General features: G+C 40.8%; 1 protein-coding gene across 1 annotated transcript in view; it reads right to left on the bottom strand.

Annotated features, from left to right (window-relative positions):
- adcy2a (adenylate cyclase 2a) overlaps positions 1-19054 on the bottom strand; it is a gene marked incomplete at its 3' end in the record, with an annotated part of 84525 nt that overhangs the window by 3848 nt on the left and 61623 nt on the right. Inside the window, exons 12-21 of the mRNA XM_080857429.1 lie at positions 18579-18659; positions 18370-18439; positions 17817-17914; positions 17337-17421; positions 10561-10698; positions 9666-9785; positions 7565-7749; positions 6210-6294; positions 622-780; positions 11-157 (exon numbers count right to left, since the gene is read on the bottom strand). Coding sequence (XP_080713555.1) covers positions 11-157; positions 622-780; positions 6210-6294; positions 7565-7749; positions 9666-9785; positions 10561-10698; positions 17337-17421; positions 17817-17914; positions 18370-18439; positions 18579-18659 — 1168 coding nt within the window. The remainder of the gene's footprint in view (positions 1-10; positions 158-621; positions 781-6209; positions 6295-7564; positions 7750-9665; positions 9786-10560; positions 10699-17336; positions 17422-17816; positions 17915-18369; positions 18440-18578; positions 18660-19054) is intronic.

Genomic DNA, 19054 nt, shown 5'->3' with positions numbered 1-19054 from the left:
GGAAATGTACCTCATCAAAGTCTGCTATGATTTCATTCAGGAGCCGAAGGCATTCCAGGCCCTCTTTGTTGACGTCCGACTCAGTGTAGAACTCTTTGAAGTCCGGGATGGAGGCAAACATGACACACACCAAATCATAAGACTGGTGGTACAGATCCTGTGATGAAGAAACATGTACACAACACAACACACATTCACACACCCACACACACAAACACACGCACGCACACAAAGATTGGCAAGAAACTTTAATTAGTACACCAGCACCATTTTCAAACAAGATCCTTCATTTAAAATGACAGCTTGTTGTTGTGCTTCATGACTTGCCAGTTGATTTTCACTCTTTAAGTTAAATTAAGAAACTTGTAACCTTCATTATTTTTTAACTTTTTCAGATTGACGTAACTAAAAAGTCCTAGTGCTGAAAACAATGCAGATCCTTTGAGAATAACTGAATGCCTTGACTGTTGTCCATAAGGGTTTAAAATGAATGTTCTCAACATGGAACTTTCATTTATTCCATCTTCCATTGGGGAGTGACTGGATATGTTGACCATGACATTATTGCTAATCTCATTTAGGTAGCTTTTACACCATTCTGAGGTATTACATCAACCTTACCTCATTCTTCCAGTTCCGCGCCAGGAAGTGCTCTGCGACATGGGCCGGTAAAACGTTCTCCAGCAGCACGCGGTTGAGGTTCTCCATGGTCTCAATTTCCTCGCACTCCTTCTTGAACTTGTTCTTCCACAGGAAGTCCAACCTACAGTAATATTCATTCTGTTACAAGAGGACACAGAGGTGAGGCCTCCATTCTCATCCGGTTCAGAGTCAACACAACACCAGCTCTGGGCACACACAACAGCTAACCCTGGAAGGGATGTGGGCCCTGATCCGGTCCTGATCTGGCACAGATCCACACACACTCCTGATCAGAACCAGACCAGCGCCAGTGATCTCCCTACACTCTCATTTATCCTAGAGTCAACAGAACATCAGCCCAGCGCACAGCTGAGTGACAGTACACGGCTCAGATCCTCACACACCAGATCAGCTTAGGATCTGCTATTGAATAGGCATAGATGGGCTCATCTCTCCCTTTGAGATGGGAGAGATCGGATATGAAAGGCACATGTGCGTCAGACACAAAAGCGCTGGGATACGTCAGTTTATGTTCATTTGAAAGACTAACAGCAGTGTAGATAGATAGGACAGGCATTATTTCTTATTATGGTGGGGTTATATCGAATGAGGACCATGCAGGAGAAAGCACACACACAAGCACACACACACACACACACACACAAGCACACACACACACACACACACACACACACACACACACTCTAATCACATGTCAAAAACATCATCTCAGAGATGTACATGAATGCGACATGCCAATTAATGAAACCTCTTACATAAATGTACACATCAAATTAGGTGTACAGGGTACACAGAAACATACATGTACGTGCAATTGTGCATGTCTTTTTGTTATGTTACCAGTCCAGCAGGCCATTAGCCATGTCATACTAATTGACCTAAATGCCACTGAGCAGCATGTCTAATAAAAGCTATTAACTGAGTAGAGTCACTTTGGACAGAAGTGAATCGTCAGGAATAATTAAAGCTGAAGGGCTGGGGAAGTTCAGCTCTGTTCATTTCAAACACTGGCTGCCTTTCTATTGTGAAGTTGAGCAGGTTTTCTCAGACATGATGATGGGTACGGTAAGGGTTACAATAGAGACTAGGGACACAAGCACTAAGAGGATGGTTTATGTCATGGTTGCCTATAGACTGAACAGGGATGTAAAAACAGTCATATGAGGCTGCTTATGCATCATCTGACAATAGTGACCCGAAACACCCAAATGTATATATGACATCCACATTCAATGAATCAGGTGGCTTGTGTGTATAGAGGGGTTCATTGAATGTGTGGTATATTTCACTTGGTCACCTTACAGTAGGAAATTAAGGATTTAACTTCTAAAAAATGTGCATGTGAAAAGAACATCTCTGGAAGGGAAGCGTACAGTCTTTGCTGAGCATGTTTGAACCCAAGACCCTCCCCCTTCTGTGATTGCTCTCTAACCATTACTGTCAAGAGCCCCCCCCCCCCCCCCCCCCCCCCTCTGTGATTACTGTCAAGAGCCCCCCCCCTCTGTGATTGCCCTCCAACCATCACTGTCAGGACCCCCCCCCCTTCCCCCTCATCTGTGATTGCTCTCTAACCATCACTGTCAGAAGGGCCTTTGGTGAGGAAGCTCTGGTCTGTGTCAGCACTTTCTCTTTCTCTGCGCCTGGCCTTACAAGAGGAAAATTAGTGAAAACATAATCAGGACTGAAAGCGCACAGAGAGAAGAAAGAGGAAGGGAATAATGACTAAAGCTACCTGTTTTCGGGTTTTAGCACGCACATAACAGAACATTATAAATTAAAACTATTTTATTACTCTAAAAAACAGCTCTCGAGGGCTTGAAAACTAAGAAGGAGTCAAGCTCTTTGTTCCATAATTTATGATCTAATAATAGCTTTGGGAGTCATGGAGCCATGTTTAATTAATTTCATTCTTTCTTTAATGTTTAAGACTTACAGCTATGCAGTTGTATTCCCATTGTTTTCATTACATTGCCCTTCACCACATGAAAGAGAAATATAGCATAAGATGTAGAAGAATGTCACTTAGGAATAATTATACATCTTTTTAAATTTACTCTGATGAGTAGCTGAATTTCTTTCCTGTGTTTTGGTGTTGGCAATCAGCCTTGTGTGAAAAGCCTTTACTAAGCTGAATTATTGAGCTCATATGCAGAAACACACACCTTAAAGCCCATGTGCTTACACAAATGCTTGACACCATGGTTAAAAGTTTTGGTAACCATGGCAAGCCAACTTGTCTGATGGGTACAAAAAGTATTGATTTATTAAAATGCTTGACAGGGGATCAATCTTCTTCTCATATCACTTTATATCTCTTCTCACTATATATCACTACACATTCTCCTCATATCACTACATATCACTACACATTCTCCTTCACATCAAATCACTTCCAAATATTTGTAGACTCCGTCAGGTCCCCCCAAAAAATGAATATATAAAAAAGCAAAAGTTTCAGTTTTTTAGTTAAGCATTATGTTTTCTTCATTCCATTACAGTTCATAATTAAAAACTTAGGGTGTGATTCTCCCATGCGCTTAAGTTTAGAAAGACTGGGCATCTCTTATGTAAACACCATATACTCATATTCTGCCCTTTATTTGCAAATGTTTCAGCTACGTGCCTCTGAGGATTGTAGGACTGGACACCATATTGTCTTTAATGTGGGCAGAAGGCATATTTGTATCGTTATTATACATGTACAAATAAAGTTCACAACTTTTTGGTTTACATCTACAGACATAACATTACATTATTTCTATTAACAATCTATTATAGGTTAAAGGAACATATTAGGCTGACACTAGGTTATATTACATATTAGGCCATATTAGGTTATCTTACATTGTTAAACAGGGTAAAAAAAAACATGTTTTAATCAAATGATCTTGTGAACAAGCCTAGTGAATCATTTAAATTTCTTTCGTAATTCATTTTATTTAAAAATTCAGCCACATTGATTGAAGGCAGGGGCATTAAATGCAAAGCCAATGGCCAGGGTCCTGATCTGGTTTGAACACACCAGAGCTGGCTGACGTGCAACGCAGCCATGTATTTCAGCCTGACCGTGAAGCTATCATCTACCACACTTGTGCAGTTGCATGGACGAACAACTTTCAAGCCAGAGTAATGATCCATGTTCTCCGCCAGTCCTCATTTAAAATAATGAGTGCTCTGACCTTCCTTGCATGTTGGTCGCCTCAGAGGGTGGCTGGAGTGATGACATAACTCAGTCATCGGTGGCGAGGTGTTTGATTACCTGATTGATATTTAGTATTTAATAATAGGCTACGCAGCACAAGCTTAAGATGAGACATTGAAATATGCATTTTAATGCAACTTTTCCTCAATGGTAAAGTCATCATCAACCACATCTTTATAAATAGGGCTAGCAAATGTGCTATTCGGATAATTGACTTGATTGGTGGGTTTATTTGATACATATAAATAGATGCTTTCATTTTAGGCTATTCATAAAAGAGTTCTTCCCCTTGCCTTCATTTTCAAAATCAAAGTCTGATTTACATTTTCCGTGGATTTCATTGGACATTCACAAGGTTAATGCGAAAGTCCACATTCCACATTTTCCAAACAGTCAAATTAAACAGGGGTGTGACCCAGTTTTCCTCTATTTTAAATAAATCACACCTCTTTTATGAGCTGTCTTCATTCTTAAGTCAAGCACTGTGTAGGTGATCGGAGCGCGTAGGGGAGAATACTGAACTGCACTGAAAATGAACTGAACTAAATAACTGAAATGCACGCAATTGTAGGCACAAAAAAGGACTTACGTGTGAATGGGAGAATACTGCCCTAACAGGGGTAGAGAGAGAGAGACTAGAAAATGTCCTTAAACACAGGACTCTACTCTAACACCCAGCACCGACAGAAACTCTGGACCAGGAGGGGAGACTCTTAATTCTTATTCTTATATGTGCACTCATACATAGGTACAGTTGGAACATGAGGACAGTTGTCACTTGCTTTTCTCAGCTGGTGTCTAGCATAGTGCGATGAAACTTACAGACAACAGGTGTGATGTCATCAGCATGCTATGTTCAAAATTTCAGCTTGTGTCTCAATCTCTGTCAAAAGTCATAGACAGGTGTAATTTTATGGGGCACATTTTTAACTTTAAAGTTAAAGATTTTGACTGCACAATTGATGTGCTTTGAACACAAGTAACAGATGGTTGTGATCAGTGATGAAGCTAGCGTAATTTTTAGCAACAATTAACAATGTGTTGTTTTACAATTATGTTTTCAATTATTAGGGAAAGTTTGGCAGGGGACAGTTGTAACATGTATTGCAATCGGATGCAACCAGCAAGCGTAGCTAGCAAGTGAAATAGGCCAGCCATTGTTGAGAAAATGTGACACCCTTGGTTTGTAAGCTATTATCTCACTGGCAGTTTGAAAACAAGTGCTGTAAAGACTACAACTACAATTTGAATAATGCATGGCTGTTGCCATACATTTGACTTTACCCCTTCAAACCAACTAACTAACTAATTGTCCTTGGCCACTGTTACAGCTGCCACCAACACGTGACAACTGTCTCCTCAATGCATTTAGATGAAAATTAGAGAGAAAGCTTGAATTAGTGAAGAAAATAAAGAGACCAAAGGTGTATGTTGTACATATGTTAAAATGAATAGTGCCACATATGCTAATTTTGGTTACAGAAAAAAAAGTAGTGTTAGCACTGTACCTGGTCTCCCCAACTAAACTTTTGTCAGTTGTAGTGATGTGGCCAAAGAAAAGCCACTTCTCATCTGGCCTCTAGCCCTGAAACCTTTTTTCAGCTCTGCTCTAAATCCAACTCCCATCCTATCCTACCATACCCCCACTCCCCTCCCATCCCATCCTACCCCCGCTCCACTCCCTCCAAAAGCCAAAAGCCAATAAATAAGGTAGCAGTGTGGTCTTGAGGGTGGTGTATTGGCGGGGTGGGGGGCAGCGGGGGGGCGGGGGATAAAACTGCCTCCTGATGGTTTCTGCAGGATGCGGAGCGGCCATCTAATCTCGGAGGAAATCTCAGCAGTGAGATAGATGGGGTCATTTCCCCCCTAGGCTCCAGACACAGGTGCTATAGCTGTGCCATGTGCCTGATCCGCCGCTCATGACTGTTTGCTGTGGTAAACCAACACTGTCTGCCGCAGGAACATTCGTCTTCATAAAGCTCCAGCCACTCCATTGCATAATGTTCTTATTTAAGTGTTGGAGGTGGCGTCTGGGTTAGACAGCTGTGATGTAGGTGCTACTTTCACTCATCCTTCATGCCAGTGGCATCTTTGCTATGCAAATTGATTGATTGATTGATTAAGTTCAGGATGATCTATTAAAAACCAATTCAAATTTGACAATCAATGTATGCATTGCTGTGGTTCTTGACCTTTACTGTGGAACCACACCCAATTGATATGTCGTGGAATGGAAATGGACAGGTTGAAAAAAGAACAGGGTAGCTGAAAGAACCATAAGACTGTAGCAGTGGTCTGATGGGAAATTAAATTCATGTTTGTGAAAAATACGCTCAACGCTCACCTGTCTGGCCAACACCAGGAGCGTGACGAAGAATATGAACAGAGACACAGAGCCCATGGTCTTCAAGTCTTTCAGAACACCAGGCCTGTTGGGGAAGACAAACAGAGAGTAAAACACACACACACCCACACACACACACGTACAATATACTGGTTCATCTCATTCCCTTTCCAGGGTTGACATATAGCATAGTTTGGAATAAGATTGCCCAATCTACTCTGTTCAGGTCTGTAGGTCAATAACATGTTTCCTGACAACCATATATCCATGTCCGCTGCACTCCAGTTCATCTCAACACATATCTGCACATTTACAATGGTAGTGAAAGTGTGAGAAATTGTCCTGCATGTATTACCAAAGGGAAATGAAACATATATATACAGTATATGGCACCATGATGGAAGTCTATCGACAGTTTTCTAAAATTCCTCCTGGTTAGCCTCAGGGCATCTTTGATTGCCTGCATAAAATGAGTTTCTTCAAAGTGATTGTTCAATGGCCTTTCAAACAGTAAGCTTGATATGATCATTTTGTCTTTTCACTGAAAATGACTCCTTTTACCACTGTGTGTGAAGGGTGAGAGCCATCATTACAGAGTTATTTTGGGCAGAGGGGATCTCTCTGTCCTGCCTGGCCCATTACACGCCATCTTTTCAATTGTCTTCCAGTCGGAGCACAGAACTTTAGCTCAAGCTTTCACGTTCAAACTTGTCACGTGATGATGACAGCTAGACTTTCATTGGAAAAGAAGCCCATGAGCTTCTCTCTCTCGCTCTCTCTCTCTCTCTCCCTCTCTCTCTCTCTCTCTCTCTATCACACACGCACACACCCACACACCCACACACACTAACAAACAAATGTATTGGATTGAAATAACCTATATCAATAATGTTATCTTAGATTATATGTATGGAGGCTTCAGAACGATTTGTAAGTCATATGTAGGGTTTTCAGTGGCGTGCCATGAAGAGAAATATGAAAATGTATGTAGAATGCATCATTCAGCATGAAATATATATCTAATAACAGAGCACTGATAACAGTATAATATCAGATGACATTGAACTGGTTTGTCTTGTCTGTGCATTCTATATCTCATCTCAACTCAACTCTACCAACAAATAAACAAGATTAAATCACTGATATTCCACAATTACACTAAAAGCCCAAATACAATGAGTAATTAAATGATAAATTAACAAGGTATGGATGGAATCGAGAGCGGGATGGATGGAGATATATAGATAGATAGATAGATAGGTTGATTGATCGACTGACTGACTGACTGACTGACTGACTGACTGACTGACTGACTGATTGATTGATTGATTGACAGCATGTTCATCTCTACTGACCTGTCCAGTACTTCTGTCTGGTAGAGGAACCTGCTGTACTCATCCAGCAGGGCGGCGTGAGTGTGCAGGATGATGATGTTGTAGGCAATAACGGCCACAAGCATCACCAGCATCTTGAGCTCGTAGTTGATTCGCAAGAACACAGAGCAGGAGATGAGGCCCAGGATGCAACTGTAGATGAAGTACTGCCAGGACACACATACACGTGCAAATAAACACACACACACGCACACACGCGCACACACAGTACACTGATGAATATGCAAAACACAAAAAGCAGTTCTACAACTCTTTCAACAAGGTCATACATTGAAACATTTATACCTCTACAAAGTTCTAAAGAAGTGAACAATATGGCTACATTTGGTTATGCTCAGGTAAGGGCATTCCCTCAGTTCTTTAGACTACAGTGTACAACAAACATGAACAATACAAAAGTCTGATAGAGACTGTTTGAACAAGGAAAAAACTAAAAAATAGAAGTTTGAAGAAGAACACTTTTACACTACACTATTTATTTTAAGTAACATCTCTGCAGACCAAGACAAGAAGACCAAAACAGCTCCATTTCTCATTAAGGAACCCGTTTCCCTTGAAGAGTTTATTTACAGACTATTTACTACATATATCTCTAGTGTATAAAGCTTCTCTCCATTTATCCCATCAATAAACACAGTACAAAATCATTTCTAACACAGCCTCCCCCGAGGATGTCTACAGACTCATTTTCAGGAGACAGAGGGGCAGATGTACGTACATTTAACAGCACAGCACAGAAACTTGGCCAGTCTGTGCCTTTTCATTTCATGTCGGATGTACTAAACCTGTGGCTGATCGCGTAATCAACGCATGTCACTGCCCTCTGAATTCAATTTGCGGCACCCACAACTAAGCGGTATCATTCAATCACAGGCAAAATGTAATGTAATAATAAAACTGCCGTCCGATGTTAAAAGGAAGTTTAGCTTCAAGAAATAGATATACTAATAAGATGTCATAAATCAAAGAGATACAGAGCAGTAACTCTACACCACTCAAAAAGACAATAATCTTACTATTTGTGCAGCTGTAACAGACACATTCAAAAGTGTGAAAATTTCAACATACGTAGCCTACATAAACATTCTGTCAACTACATGAAGGGATATGGATGAAGTGACAGAAATAGTGTTACGTACAGGTATCTAGACACCTAAGCACATGCATTCATGTTTTTGTTTATTTCTTTGTGTAATTAATTAGTGGCACCTGCTGCGTCATTACGCGTGCAGCAGACGGCCCCTCAGTAGGGGTGGTGCTATCCTTTAAACTGCAACGATGGCGGCACCTGTGCTAGGTGATGGGAATGGAAGAATGGTGATAGTCTAGATTTTAGAAACTAAGCTTGGCTCCACGGAGAATGCTTTGTTTCATGTTTGTTTTCTTTTGTTGAAGCCAGCTAACCTGTTAACCTGTTAGTGACTCACATACAAATGCCTTCACACAAACCACACGGGATACTGGGAAAAGATGGCACCAGACAGTTTTTATGGAAAAGATAAAATGTCAAAGGATAACTAAACAAACAAACTGGAAAAAAAAACAAGGGCAATAAACCGTGCGGGGCTGCCCGTAATTGGCCATTGGAGAAGGCTCATCCATCAGGTCCATCAGGTGCCAGACCATTTTCACGTTTGTCTTTTTTTTTTCTTACACACACACACACACACACACACACACACACACACACACACACACACACACACACACACACACACACACACACACACCCACACACAGACACCCACACACATACACCTTAGTTACTGCACTACTTTCTGTCATTTTGAGTATATCTCATATCTCAACGACCTGGGAGAGTGGCTGGCACTTAAAATAGGCAAACAAAAGTAGAGGTTGCTTTTAACATTGTGCAAATGAGAAAATTTGCTAAGACTACTGATTCAAATTGTTTATAGACGGTTCTCCTATCCACATATTTTATATCCCATGATTTTAGGAGCACATTGTGATGAAATTATGCCTAAAATGGGCACTAAAGTGTTAGTGCATCTGTCCCTGGGAGAGAAAGGTCTGATAAGAACAGAGTTATTTTACTTACAGGAAGGTAGAAGTTATTCTTCTCTATGAAAGGCACTGCTAGCCCGTCAAGGTAGAAGTTTGTCTCATTTGAGATGTTGTAAACAGGGATCGGAGTGGTTGAATCCTCCTCCAAAAAGAACTGTAGAGAAAGTGAAAACAAAAACTGCTGAGTAGATTTAATTAAACTTCAATTAATTAAAAGAGCAAGAAAACTTTTTTTTTTTATACAGACAACATTGAGAACTTCACTGAGCCTTTAAAGAAAGTGGGCCGAAATTGTTAATTGGCTCAACATGGAAGTCTCTTCCTGGCAAAGTTGTGCATATTAATGAACACAGCAACTCCTCTGTCAACAGATTCATAACATCAAGTCTGGTCCTCCACATTATAGATAGAAATTATAGATAGAAAGAGATAAAGGTTTTTTTGACACTATTTATTAACTAATCCTGTAAATATGCCTTAATATGCCGTTTGTCCTAATTGCCAGATAACGCTGGAGCATTAGGTCTGAACAGTGAAGAGGAGGCAGGCAAATGGTGTGTGTTTGCTCTTGAGGCCTGGAGAGAGTGGAATCCTCCCACCATGGAGCACAGAGTAAACAGCACATCAGAACCAAGCAAACACCCCCTCGTCTGGTCCGGGCCTGAGCAATCGGGGACACAGTCTTTTGTCTCAGTGTGCGATTCTAATTAAAAGTTCCTGATGCAAAACTTCATCGCTATTCATCAAAGGCCTTGGGTAAGGCAGGGTATCATTCAAAGTCGCAAATGTGATGTTCAGCCTTAGAGCTCCTACCAGCTGTAGGGTAGGTTACTGTTTACAAATATTGACATATGCGGCTTGGGAAAGGAGAGCATGCAGCCAATCACAGCAAGACCCATATGTTTTAGCTCTGCCCAGTGCCCACATACCATGTTGAAGACGGCCATGACCAGGATGAGGGCAGTGGTTGCCATGGTGAGGGTGATTCTGGGCCAGGGCTTGTTGGTGATGACTCCAGACGAGCGCAGAAGCCAGTGCCAGGAGGATGAGGAGCTTTTACTGCAGTGCTGAGAGAGGATTTGAAAAGGACTTTATTACACTACAATACACATCACTTTATTCACACTAATAAAACCCATAACTCATGTAATAAACAAAACACTAAATCAAGGGAAAACCAACAGGATTTGTTTCCCCTTTGTTGACCAGTGAGCATATTGCCCCCTCCTGATACCACACATCCTCAGAGGGATTAAGATACCCTTTAACTGCATACAAATCGGAGTCTTACTTTCATTTTACTAACCATACAAAAAATGTCCAGTACATCATGGCTCAATCATGGAGTCTTGCTCAATCTTATTTTTCCTGCTTATGTAATCTGCCATTTGGGCACTCCCCAGGATAAAATTGATAAACTGGCACTTGGAAGGTTTTTTTAAACATTATATTTTGGCCCTAAATTAAAAATATGATTTTCAAAAAAACGTCCCCAAAGACACAGATAACTTTGTTAACAGATTACACAAAGGAGTCGATCTGCTTTTAAAAAGCATTGAAAACAAAAGAGCTTCCGTGATTTACATTATAAAAGAGTTAACAGCCAAAATACCATGTAATATTCTCCACTGCCAACCCACTGCTTTTCTTAGCTAATGGTGGCTTATATAAAGACCTCTGTAGTTTAACTGTATTAGCTGAGCCAAGAGCAGAACGCCAAGGCGTATCAAACCTTCTGTTTAGTCTTTTTTTAGTCTCTTTCACACAATTCTTATAAAAAAACATTTGCCACTAGCCACACTTAATTCCATTTGTTCTGACTGAGCCAAAAACTGTTTCAAAGAATCATCCCTGTCAGGAGTCAAAATAGCATCTGCATATTCCCTCAACATCACACGTGTCTGTGACGCTAAAATTGCCACTTTGAGAAAGATTGATCTAAACCCAGACGTCTTTAGGCAAACATTAAACATTCTGAGGAACTCAATGTATCCTGTCCCAACAAAATCTACTGAAACTGACTGAACCTTTGCTCAAATATCAGTGGATAGAAACATTCCAATCTGCACCACAAAAAAAAGGGGTTACTAAATAATTTAGGATTAGACAGCAGCCCCTATATTTTGACATTCAATTTTTAAGCTGCCCTTTTATTTTTTCAAGTGCTCTATCCCAATTCTTTTGTACTGTCTTGTCATCTCCTAAATATTTAAATCCCCCTTTTTTCCAATTCAACCCATCTGGAAGTTTTGCTGCTCCGTCCAACCAATTACCTTCTACAATTGCTTCACTTTTATTCCAGTTTACTTTTGCAGAAGATATCAACCCAAAATCTATTACAAAATCATTTAAAATGTCATCACCATTCTGATATTTAAATTATCAGCATACGCAAACAGACAGAAGACTCTCGGACTATTGGACAAGGAAAACTCATCTGAGTTTTTTAAGTTTATGAAGCAAAGGTTCTATTGCTATGAAGTAGAGAATTGTAGACAGACAGACTTTGTCTTACACACTCAGTGCTTTGAAAAGAGAAGTTAAGCCACCATACATTTTAAGTATACTCTAGATGTCATTATATAAGACTGGGAGGGACCTTGAGGGTCAACATTGCCCTCCATTAAACAACTCAGAGGTAGCTTTCCTCATTCAGCTCCTGTTGCAGGTCTTCCCTAAAGCTGACCAAAAATATAAGCCATGGTAAGCCATCTATAGCAGGCCCACAGCCAGGGGCTCTGCAGAGCTCTTTCAGTGATAATGTTCTCCATGCACATAAGGGGAACATAGAGCTCTTTCAGTGATAATGTTCTCCATGCACATAAGGGGAACATAGAGCTCTTTCAGTGATAATGTTCTCCATGCACAGAAGGGGAACATAGAGCTCTTTCAGTGATAATGTTCTCCATGCACATAAGGGGAACATAGAGCTCTTTCAGTGATAATGTTCTCCATGCACATAAGGGGAACATAGAGCTCTTTCAGTGATAATGTTCTCCATGCACATAAGGGGAACATAGAGCTCTATCAGTGATAATGTTCTCCATGCACAGAAAGGGAACATAGAGCTCTATCAGTGATAATGTTCTCCATGCACAGAAAGGGAACATAGAGCTCTATCAGTGATAATGTTCTCCATGCACAGAAAGGGAACATAGAGCTCTATCAGTGATAATGTTCTCCATGCACATAAGGGGAACATAGAGCTCTATCAGTGATAATGTTCTCCATGCACAGAAAGGGAACATAGAGCTCTATCAGTGATAATGTTCTCCATGCACAGAAAGGGAACATAGAGCTCTATCAGTGATAATGTTCTCCATGCACATAAGGGGAACATAGAGCTCTATCAGTGATAATGTTCTCCATGCACAGAAAGGGAACATAGAGCTCTATCAGTGATAATGTTCTCCATGCACATAAGGGCAGCATAGAGCTCTTTCAGTGATAATGTTCTCCATGCACATAAGGGGAACATAGAGCTCTTTCAGTGATAATGTTCTCCATGCACATAAGGGCAGCATAGAGCTCTTTCAGTGATAATGTTCTCCATGCACATAAGGGGAACATAGAGCTCTTTCAGTGATAATGTTCTCCATGCACAGAAGGGGAACATAGAGCTCTTTCAGTGATAATGTTCTCCATGCACATAAGGGGAACATAGAGCTCTTTCAGTGATAATGTTCTCCATGCACATAAGGGCAGCATAGAGCTCTTTCAGTGATAATGTTCTCCATGCACAGAAGGGGAACATAGAGCTCTTTCAGTGATAATGTTCTCCATGCACATAAGGGGAACATAGAGCTCTTTCAGTGATAATGTTCTCCATGCACATAAGGGCAGCATAGAGCTCTTTCAGTGATAATGTTCTCCATGCACATAAGGGCAGCATAGAGCTCTTTCAGTGATAATGTTCCATCAAGCATTGTGGCTGAGTCCCTTGTGAGCTTTGGCAGATTGTGAAAGAAACCACTATCTCCCTTTTAAAAAGCTCTGAGAAACGTTTTTGCCTGCTTTCTAATATCAGATGGCTTAGATAACGGCACCCGTGATTTCGTACAAGAATTAACTTTTTTTTGTCCATGTTTTTGTTCCAGATTAAAGAAAAATATAGATGGAACATCCATTTTGAAAATGTGCGTGGCCCAAAACAGCCTGTGATTTCCCCTCAGCAGTTGAAGTCCCTCTTTACACCCTTCAGTATCTTTAACTGGTCTAGGTTCCCTGTAGTATCAACCTCATTTTGCAGCTCCACGGTTTCATTCTCTTCAGATTTCAGAGATGTGACCAAGTCTCTACTGACATTGAGTGTATTACTCATATGCAATATAAAATAAAGATTATCTATAAAGTACAATTATTTCATTTGAATTTTGGCAACATCCCACCACTGTTGCAGTGAAGGGAAAATGGACATTCCTAACCTAGAATTATCCCAGAGAAACATAAATTCCTCTCTAAAATGTCTGTGAGAAATGGTCCGAGCCCATGTGGGATGTAGGCTCTGGATCGTGGTTGCAGGCAGGCAGGAACACACAGCACAGGAGACAGTGGCTTACATATAAAAATAGCTATATTTATTTACAAACATAGGGACTCAAACCCCATCACCATATACAAACAACAAGGGACTTGAAAACCAAAACCAAAGAAACATACACTGAACAAAACTAAAGCTTTAAAACAGACAAGGTCCAACTGTGTCACACAGGTTTGTCTAGTACCTTGTCTCAGCTTCTCTGCAACCTGTCCAGTCTGTTAGGTTGCTCCTTTTAACAAGGTAGTCCAGGGGCTAATTTGGCCCAATCAGTCCTAATTGGACCCGTCCACAGGTGCAGGGGAACAAAAACCCAGCCATTATGGCGGGGGAGTCCAGCCTTTCTCCCCTTGTGGACCACAGTAAGAAGGGGGAGGCTCTTCACCTTTTCACAATGTCCAACACCTTATTAAAATGACAATTTGCACTTTTTAGCTTATCAGCGCATTTACTGATTGCAACAGACCATTCAAAAATGTGAAGACCCTACAGGACTAATCAAAGAAGACCAAAAGGCATTCAAATAATGCTTTTAACAGGAGATCCAAAACATCTTGCTATAGATAAAATATTATCATGACAGTGAGTCCAGCTGTATTGTATCTGACTTGTATGAAAAGATCTCCATGTGTCAACTCAAAAGCCTCAATCATTTAAACAAGACGTTAGCGAGATGCAGCATTAGATTCTATATGATTCCGATCTAAAACATCTGCAGTACAATTAAAATCATTAACATTAAAGTGTGCTTCTAAAAAATGCTTCTACCTGTTCTAAGAACTCCACCTAGTTCATCTAAAGTAGTACTAGAAGTACAAAGGTCTAATTTCTTTCTCTTTCACCTTCAAAGAGTCTTCACTCTCACTTTCAAAGACAGTCTTCACTCGCACTTTCAAAGACGGCCTTCCTTTCACTATTTCTTCATGAGTGACTTTGAAAAAAGAAGGCTAACTCCTCCACTTAGTGAAGTATTGTGCCTAAGAATAGCGAGCCCATACCAGCCCCTCACCCAGTCTTTATGTCACTGTGTGTCTCTTGAACATGAAAATCATCTACATTTCTTTGTTTACTTCATTCAAAGAATGCTCCCCTTTTCCCTCCATCTCTTGGGCTCCGTTCAAATTCAAAGTAGCGACTTTTACTTTGCCATTTGCAGAAAATGAATGCGACTAGAAAAACACAATGAAAAAAGCAGTCAAAATAAACCTACTGCATGTCACCATCATAATCAAGTATTTTTTCCTCTGATCTAGACTCTGTAAATCCCTTCTCAACAGTGTTCAAATATGTTTCATCCTGAATCAACTGCTGCCTGTTCAGAAAAGAATCTCCTACCCAAACATGAATTTGGAGAGAAAACTGCTAATATGTAGAACAGCGTACAACATGATTAAGGTTAATCTTTTTGTGACATATTTGAGTCTGTGGAAACACCCACACTCTCCTGGTCATCTGTTTTTGATTGTTTTCTTAACTCTGTGACTACATTTCTTTCTCTTAGTCTCGGTAAATAAAAACTGTTCTTCTGTCTCCATTTCAGATAATCTCATCCGTTTGGCTATCTTCAGTTGTCTCTGCATTTCCCCCAGCCACCACTGACACCGGTACAGATGGCCCCCTCCCCTCACTAGTCCCCCCGCCTGGAGAGACATCAACAGGCGTATCATTTGGATCCCTCTCTTTTTCTTTTTTATCGGGACAGGTACGCACAGGATGTCCCTCTCTACCACATCCAAAACTAAAACAACTTAATCATATCCATCAAAGACACAAGATGACTCAGCAGATGTTTTCTTCATCGGAGAGATCAGCTGACCTCAACTTGCAACTCATCCCTAACTTGCAACTCCCTAACTTGCAACTCATCCTTTATAAACACTGGAACATTAGAGGCTACTTAGAGAAAGAACCGGAACAAACAAATCATCAACTTCAATGCCATTTTGAGCCACTACATTAGCCTTGTCTTCAGTACTTAAAAAGAGAAAAACAATCACATTTTTCATTCTACATGCATACAACACATTTTCATGTCCAACAACCTTTCCTACCGTTATGCTACATTGAGCTGAGCTCTATTGGGCTGGGCTTCATTGAGTTAACTACATTACTCCACACTAGCTTTGGACGCCACTATCACTATCATGACACCTGCTTAATCTCTCGAAGATGGAGACACCATGCCAACCAGCCCAACAACGCTGTTGGCAGACTCTTCTAAATTCACCTAAACTATAACTTCATCCAACAAAGATGTTGAAACATATAATAGAACAAGAAAATACAGAGAACTTGTGTAAGCCAGAGACGGCTTCCAGATGCTCTCACATTCAAACCCACACGCACTTCCGTCTTCCAAGAGAGGGAGATGGAGGGAGAGAGATGGGGGGAGAGAGAGAAGGAGGGAAAGGCTGAGTGAGACAGAGTGCAGAGTGAAAGACAAATAAGGAGAGACAAGGAAATAGATGGTAATGGAAAGGGAGAGAGAATGAAAGAGTTTCTGAGGAGGAGAGTCAAAGAGGGAAAGAGAGGGAGAGAAAAGAGAGAGGGAATAAAAGATAAAGAGCTAGAGGGGGAGAGACCGAGAGGGATAAAATGAGAGACAGAGAGAGAGAGCGAGAGGGAAGGAGGGACAGACCAGAGCAAAAGAGAGAGAGAGAGAGAGAGAGAGAGAGAGAGAGAGACAGGCATCCATCAGATCTGCCTCCAGTGTAAACACTGCAAGGGTTACTACACACAGACCTCCCCTAAAAGCCCATGAGTGGCTCACAGCTGACATGATAGCACACCACTGTCACTGAGACATTAAAGCACTTCAAGCACTCACAAATTGGACTATAAACCTTGGTCTGACCTCTGTTTCTCTCACACACAACACACACATATATTTATACACACACAAAACACACACACATTTAAACACAACAAACACAGTACACACACACACATTTAGAGGTATACATGATCAGCTCTTATGATGATAGAAAACACATACAACATATAGCATTTTTAAGCCAGGCCAGGCATTTTCCTCATGTGGTATGAGCTCAGGGACGTATCAGTTACATGTAGCCTACACTCTGTCACTCTGCAGAGAGCCAGCCTGCCTAATGACTGTGTGAGTAGCCTAATGAGTGTCATGAGTGAAATGCAGTCGGTGTGTCTTACCATGAAATGACCCGTGAAGCAGATGAGCAGGATGACGGAGAGAAGCAGGAAGGCCAAGCCAAACGACACCCCGAGAGGAGCCGTCCTGCCAAGTACACACACACACACACACACACACACACACACACACACACACACACACACACACACACACACACACACAGAGAGAGTTAAGATCTGACTGATAAAATGACTGTTCTTTACTCCAAACACACAAGACAAAGAAAGAGAAAGACTCTTTGTGTCTAAATGACATCAACATTAAACACAATGATGTTTTACTTCTATTACTGAATAGACATGTCTTTGTACTTGACATATCTGTATCTATCTCTGGTCTATCAGTTACTAGTTGTACAGGTAAGATAAACACTTCCCCCAGTATGTTTGTTTGCTGGCCATAGGTCCCATGTATTAGTATTGTTTGCACCTACATATACCAGCTCTTATAGATGTAAGATCATCACAAAGCATACTTACTTAGGCAAGACCAGTATCTGGACTATGAAAATGCAGAAGAATATCAGGTAGGCGCAGGTCACGTAGTACTTGAAAGCTGGCAGAGTGGTTGCTCTGTACTGGGAGGGACACACACACAACTAATGTATATAAGCTTAGTTCCAAGGGCCAACCAGCACATATTCACAATTCATATTTCAGGCCAGTGTGACCATCAAACACATCCTCCAGATAGAACATCAATAACTGCATTTTGTATTATTCTAAAGATTGCTTATATGTCAGTCATGCACACCGTGTGTGTGTGAGGGTGTATCTGTGTGTGTGTGTGTGTGTGTGGACAAGGATTTGGTTTCCCTGTTAGCCAGTACCTCCATAAAAGCTAAACCTTTGGTCACAAAAAGCCTCGATGGCTCTCTCAAAACTACCAACTATAGCATTGGACGTATTTAATGTATAGCCCTATATGGTAGTCTATTCTATAGAGACTGGAAAAACACAGTTCTGGAGTGACTCTTTGCACAAATGTTACTGAGCCTTTTCACTGGGATTCATGATTGCCAAGATGGCATACCTCTTTCTCCAGTGTTTTGTTGTGGAAAAATAAAGATATTCGCTGAATGTCCTCAGATTTGAGCCACTGCCTGAAAAATAGAGACAAAAGTGTGATTAGGAGAGTATTGATTGATTGGTTGGTTGGATAATTGGTTGATTTGACTGACTAAATAATTGATTATCTTCATTAATCTATCTAAACAATTAAAGGGAGAGAATATAACTCACTTCTGTGCATTGATTCCATCGAACGTGCGAATCATCCTCTCATTAAATTCCTCTTCGAAGCGCCTCTTCTGTGACTTTGTTCTGATAAAAAAAACAGATAAAAACCTAATCATCTCTCTGCATATGGTGCATTTTTAACTCCATTTTGCTTGCCAGATATTTGTTCCACAGCACCATGTCCAAACTTCCGGACTATTAATAGTTAAACACCATGGCTACTTCATTAAAAGACAGAGCGCTCAGAAGCCTGAGCAAATCTAATTAAGGTGCCTCGTGTTCCCTATTTATGCATTTAAATGTTTTCCTGCACATGGGCGAGAAAATGTTCTCAGGCAAAAGCTGTTCATGGATGCATGTTTGCTTTGTACGTCATGAACACTGCCATATAAATATGCACACACAAAAAACATCAGACTATACTCTAAAGAGAAGTTTCTCTCAAGAGTGCAGCAGTGACGACTACCATGTGCAGCACA

The sequence above is a fragment of the Sprattus sprattus genome (genome assembly GCF_963457725.1).
Source record: "Sprattus sprattus genome assembly, chromosome: 19".
In the NCBI taxonomy this organism is placed as follows: Eukaryota; Metazoa; Chordata; class Actinopteri; order Clupeiformes; family Clupeidae; genus Sprattus; species Sprattus sprattus.
Note: the sequence above shows the minus strand (reverse complement) of the source record. Positions and strands in the feature narration are given on the sequence as shown.